This window comes from Monopterus albus, unplaced genomic scaffold (assembly GCF_001952655.1).
Source record: "Monopterus albus unplaced genomic scaffold, M_albus_1.0 scaffold625.1, whole genome shotgun sequence".
Classification (NCBI taxonomy): Eukaryota; Metazoa; Chordata; class Actinopteri; order Synbranchiformes; family Synbranchidae; genus Monopterus; species Monopterus albus.
The window spans coordinates 41,824-48,090 of NW_018128505.1; the positions used below are offsets into that span (position 1 = coordinate 41,824).

At 40.3% G+C, this 6,267-nt stretch overlaps 1 protein-coding gene across 1 annotated transcript; it reads right to left on the reverse strand.

The window, feature by feature from the left end:
- Positions 1-766: 766 nt before the first annotated feature.
- On the reverse strand, positions 767-4,522 carry LOC109953331 (extracellular calcium-sensing receptor-like). The gene is given in 8 exon segments (XM_020588781.1): positions 767-1,497; positions 1,922-2,045; positions 2,200-2,424; positions 2,893-3,258; positions 3,260-3,616; positions 3,619-3,696; positions 3,824-4,121; positions 4,290-4,522. Coding segments are annotated over 8 exon segments (2,412 nt in total).
- Positions 4,523-6,267: the final 1,745 nt, after the last annotated feature.

The following is a 6,267-nucleotide window of genomic DNA, read 5'->3' on the forward strand; positions in this document are numbered from 1 at the left end:
TCATGGTCGTCATTGAAAAATACAATGTAGACTTTCAGTATGAAACATAAAATAAAAACAGTCTCCTGTGTTCAAAGATAGTGTTTTGTCAAACCATCCATCCACCCCATCCTGCTTGTGGGCTATGGGGTTCAATAACAGCATCACTTGACTTTTTCCTTTGCTTCCATCAAAATTACTACAACCACTAGAAAGCTTTGGCATGTGAACCTAACTATGGTTTGTAATAAGTCATTTTTCTGAGTAGTCTCACTGTCTCAGTTTGGGAAGGCACACCAAACCAATGTGAAAGAACTAGCAGCACCAAAGACTGACCTTTGCATCACCTCACATCGACTTTGTCTGGGCCAGACAGGTTGAAAAACACACTGCACATACTACAACCAATAGCCGATTAGGACATACATTCTGCACCTGCGCAACAGAAATACCTCCTCGTACCAGAGTTGGCAGTATCTGTGTTCACCAATCAGTAAGGGAAATGTAAACAGGTTTAATGCTGTATTTTAAGTTTTTTTTTTCTCATTTAATTCTTCAGCAAATTTGAGTTCTCTAAAATAGAAAGTGTTAGTAAATGATGGATTCAAATCTATTCTTATCTGTTAATGTCTTAAATACACCAATATATACTAGGAACAATAAACATTTATTGAATTTTTACACTTTTAAAATGATCAGATCGACTTATTATTTACTATATAAAATATATCAGATTTTGTGAATTCGGTATGGTATTATATTTGTGCATTTATTTGTCCTTAGTTACCTAAGTGATCCAGACTGCACAGAATATCAGCATGCTGAAGGTGATCAGTTTGGCCTCATTGAAGTTATCAGGCAGTTTCCGAGCCAGAAAAGCCAGAATAAAACATAAGGTGGCCAGAAGGCCTATGTACCCAAGTACAGCCCAAAAGCCTACAGCTGATCCCAGAGCACACTCTAAGATGATTTTGTCCTTGAACTGGGTAAAATTCTTAAATGGAAAAGGAGGAGAAATAGTTAACCAGAGGATACATATAACAACCTGGATGAGAGTGAAAGCCACAACACTGAGTCTCTGCTGTGCAGGCCCAAACCATTTCATCACATTACTGCCTGGAAGTGTAGCCCTGAAGGCCATTAACACCACTATAGTTTTCCCCAGAACACAAGAGATACAGAGGACAAAGGTGATGCCGAATGCTGTGTGTCGCAGCATGCAGGACCACTCAGAGGGCCGGCCGATGAAGGTCAGAGAACACAGGAAACACAGAGTCAAGGAGAAGAGCAGCAGGAAGCTCAGCTCAGAGTTGTTGGCCCTGACAATAGGAGTTGTCCTGTGTGTGAAGAAAATGGCTGCCACAACAGCAGTCATGCATGTTCCAAATAAGGCCGCTGCAGTGAGCAGTACTCCCATAATTTCTTCATATGATAGAAACTCTGCCTCCTTCTTTACACAGGCATCTCTTCTGTCATTGGACCAGGACTCAGGGTGGCATCGCTCACAGGTGACAGAATCTGAAACATTATACGAAAGCAACTGTCAGTCTGGCTCAGTAGATTTATCTTTGTTTTCTGTCTTTTATGTTTTTCATACAAACAAGACAGACATAACATTTTTACCAGCTGATAAATATATTTACCCTGTCATAAATACATGATATAATTATTTTCTTGATATTTTCATAAATTTGTACTTATTTTTAACAATCAATGGTGATCAGGAACCGTGGTAAAGCTAGGGCAGAAGAGGTGATTTGGAACAGGAAATAAACCAAAATAAAAGCATAAGCACTGGAAGCAAGTGACAAAGGCTATGACAAACCATATCACCTTCTCTTGACACAGACACAAATTTTATAAAACTGCCATGTAAACATGAATGCATTCGGAAGTTTGTCTTCTGGAACATTGAAGTGCAACACCTTGAACTTCACTAGACCTGTCATGTTGCTTATTTCTCCCTCTGCACATCTGATACAGTTATAACAGCAGACAGGTTTTCCTTTCTGGAGAACCTTGTGAGTTCCTGGGGGACATTTCTTACTGCAAACTGACACAGGAACCTGTATGGACAAAATGTTTAAGAAGGTTTTATCTTTGCAAACATCTATTGTTATTTTTTATGCATTGAAACAAAATATTGTGATATAGTAACAATAATACATTTGGATTGTTTATAGTGTAATTAATAACTACAGTGATGACATGGTCATTTACCTGTTTTGAGTTCTGTGCCCAAACAAAATAATTCTTTTGCAGACTCAGCTGTTTGTCTGCAGGTAATGATGCATCATAAAGACCAACTGTGACAAAGTCCGCAATGCCATTTTCTGTTGGCTGCCAGTTTATAATTTCATACTTTGCTGCTGGGTCTCCATTCTCATTAAAGTAAACATCTCCTTCCTTGGTTTTAAAATGAATGTTTCTTATGTGCTGTAAAATCTAAGAACATAGGTATAAATAAAAAACATTACATACATGCTTGCCTCAATAGCATGATGAATAGATTTATTATAACTTATTATTCAATAATTTAACTTGCCTTTTTTTTAAATTTTGCAACTCAATATAGGTATTAATTTAGTTAATTATTTTAAACATTGTGTAGGCCTGTTGGTTCAACAGCATGACAGATAGCCTGTGCCAACTTATTTAAAACTAACTTGCTTTTTTGTGGAAACTAAATGGCCGAAGTAGAAATTAATTAATGCTGAACTCATCGTGTGTGGACCCAGATGCACCTTGGTGTTACATGTTTAATTACAACCAAGAATACTATGAAGTGAAATTTTGACAAACAGTGTGTAGGCCTGATGGCTCAACAGCATGATTGACACACTGCACCAATTTATTATTCAAAACCTTAAAAGCTCTTACTTGTACAAAGTAGAATTGATTTACTAAACTCACTGTGTGTGGATTTAGCTGCACCTTGTAGTTGCATGTTTCATTACAGCCAAGAATACTATGAATTGCATGTGCCACAGCATACACTCCTTTATAGACATTGTTAAATATAGGCATGAGTGACATGTCAGTGAAGCTGTTTTTCACTCCAGTCAGATCTTCATTTCCAATACATTCTCTCTGGTTCTCTGATGATTTTGACTGTTTGAACTTACAGTTAAATAAAGTCTCCCAGAACTCTGTAAACAATTCATTACTAGATGAATTGAGTGGCTTCACATCTAATATGAACTCTCTCGTGCCACTGGCATGTGTTTTGGGCATATACAGGCCTATAGCATCATCCAGAATGTGATGTGTATCCATTTCAAGCAGTTTGTGAATTACTGATCCATGACTCAGTTCCTACCCACTGGTACCCAGTCATGTTGTGGTGAGACAAGGTTTGAATTAGCACATGCATATCCATATCTGAGACAAAAGCTACAATCACCTTGGAGGTGGAAGCCTTGATAATGTCAATTATTTGTTTTATTTTATCTGATGAATCTGTTCTAAAGAAAGCTAAAGAATACTCCAGACAGATGCCCAGCTGCTGTGCAGTTTTTGTGAATGTAGCCATGCCATTATTGCCATAATCATTATTGCTTCTAATAGCTCCAACCCAAGTCCAACCAAAGTGCTTGACCAACTGGGCCAGGGCTCTGCTCTGATAGTAGTCACTGGGTAGTCACTGGGTATTGTTCTGAGGAAGGATGGGTATTTGGTTTTGTCACTGAGACAAGCACAGGTGGCAAAGTGGCTGATCTACAAGAAAAAAGAAATGACCTCTTGAGATAAAGATGTAAGGTATAAAACATTTACACACTCAAATTTGACCAGATGGAACCACTGTAAATTAACAATATTTAACTAATAGTATTTACATATTTACCTGTGGGATGTGAAAGGATCCAATGACAGCAGCTATAGCCATGCTAGGAGAGGAAGAGGTCTCCCCCATAATGGCCTGCACTTGTGCCGGTCTGGTACATGGTGTCTCAGTAGATGCAGACATAACTTCATTACTATTAGCCAAGGCCAGTGAAACCTTCACAGTTCTGGTAATAGATTCACAAGTATCATACATCTCATACCCGAGAGAGATGCCAGGTAGTAGGTCCGTGCTATTATTAATCTCATCAATGGCAAAAATCATAGCCTGGGCAAACTGGAACTCTCTGAAATTCAAACTTGATGCAAACATTTTTAAATAGTTTTACGACTAGTAATACTTGACACAGAAAAAAAAAGTAGTAAATAAAAGTGTTTTTAAGGTACCAATACACAGAACAGATAATACTTCTTCCACTTCCTTTTAGATATTTTAAATCTTATGAGATTTCAACTATATAACTTACCTGGTGCATTCCAGTGGCAGTGGTTTGTGCATGTAGGTATCCTGTCTGTCTTTCCAACTGCTGTGGAAAGAGAAGATTCCCCCTAATATAATGTCCCCATCCTTAGATAGTTGTGGGTTCTCAGGATCCCCTCTCTGCCGGCACACCAGCTCCTCAGCCTGAGAGAAAGACACCACCAACAACAGCTGTAAAAGCGCACAGCCCCAACCTGGCCACCTCTGTGTGAATGTCATAATGTCTGAGAGAACTAAACCACTGGGTGGAATCGCATGTACATTCAAACAAATCATAACCTTGTACTGATATTAATACATTTTGGATTAACATAAAAAATAAAAACATAAGATGAACATTTCACTTCTCTTTATCTACAAGGTGGGGTGAGAACAGGGAGGTTCCTATTTCAAATATATTTGCACTTATGCATTAAAGTGATGTTAGAAATGCTCTGTAACACTGAAGGGAACTGCAGAGTTGGATGACAATTTATTTTCTTTGACAGCCTATTCAGTCCACTGTTAATGTATTTTAAATGTACAGAAAGTACACCTCTTTGTGATCACCAATTCTTTTATGGGAGGGATATACACACAGATGGCAACTGTTGTCCTTTTTCGTGTAAATTTACTGGACAGCAGTTGTAATGTACAGACCAAACAGACATGTTTGATTAGAACCTATTAAATTACTGGGCACTCTGACAGTCGAATGGTTATGGTTCAGCGCACCATATACACAAGCACAGTGCACGCAACGTTGGTGTATTGAGTCAGGCCTATGTCGCAGGAACTCTCCTCCTCAGTAAAAGTCACTTTGAGTGTCCTCTGTCTCCACATCTTCACACTCTCACCAATGGCTGTGGTGATGCATCACTTGGTGGCCGTCCAACTCTGGGGTCTTGGTGCTTCTGTCCCGGGCAATCTCCCTGGGTGCACTAAGGAGATGATGGACCCCGTGTCCCCTAAGGCACAGCATCTGGTTCCATTCATTTCACAGTCCAGGTACAATACATGTTTCTAGCCCAGGTAGTTGGCCCTCTGCTGTGACAGGTGTGCTGTCTGGGGGTGCTGGTCATTGTGGTGCCGGTGCTGAGCAGTAGAGTACATTGTGGCCCAGTTCCCCACAGCGGTAGCACTCTTCTTGGCATCACGCAACTTCTGTCACTCAGCTGTTTTCCTGCTTCCATGTGGTGATGGCCTTTTGGCAGCAACCTGGCAGACTGCCTTGTACTTGCTGGTCCCCTCAAGGCCTGCCTTTGCACTTGGTGTCTTGGTCAGGAGGGCACAGCACATACTCAACCTACTCTGCTTCATGCAGAGCCAGCATCAGGGTGTGCAGAGGTGAAGGTGCTCTTGGAGTCACTCTGGCTAAGACTAAGGCATGGAAAGGAAGCTCTTCCACTGTTGAGCTGTCAGCAGTGGGGTATCCTCATTGCTCACAGAGACAGATTTCAGCAGGGTAGGTTCCCAGGCTCTCTCATGACCTGCGTTGTTGGTCGGCCAGCTAGTCCCGGGTCTTGTCGGCATAGACGCCGCAACCAAACCTACCGCAGGACATTCCTCCCCACAGCAATCAGACTGTACAACACATCACTGCAGTGATAAGCTAGGTGAAATTATGAGGGGCTATACAATAATTTACTGTGGTGCAATATTTCAGCTCCTGGTTGGTGAAATGCATTGTAAATAGGCTCATGTATAATATCTTGCTCCTGATCTCTCTCAAATACTGTACACTGTACATTGCCCTGCTTTAGGTATTTTTGAGTAGTTGCTCAGAGATCCTTATGGCTGAAACACAGGTTTCTTTCCCCCATTGTGGGATTAACTGTGTGAGTAATATTCAATTGTTCTTGATTTCCTGGTTGTTTTCTTGATACCTCTAAATACTATTCTTTTTTGTCTTGTCCCTATGTATCTTTTTTGACTTGTGTCTCAGGGACAAACTATGGAAGGGCTATTTTTGTTCTTGATTGTCT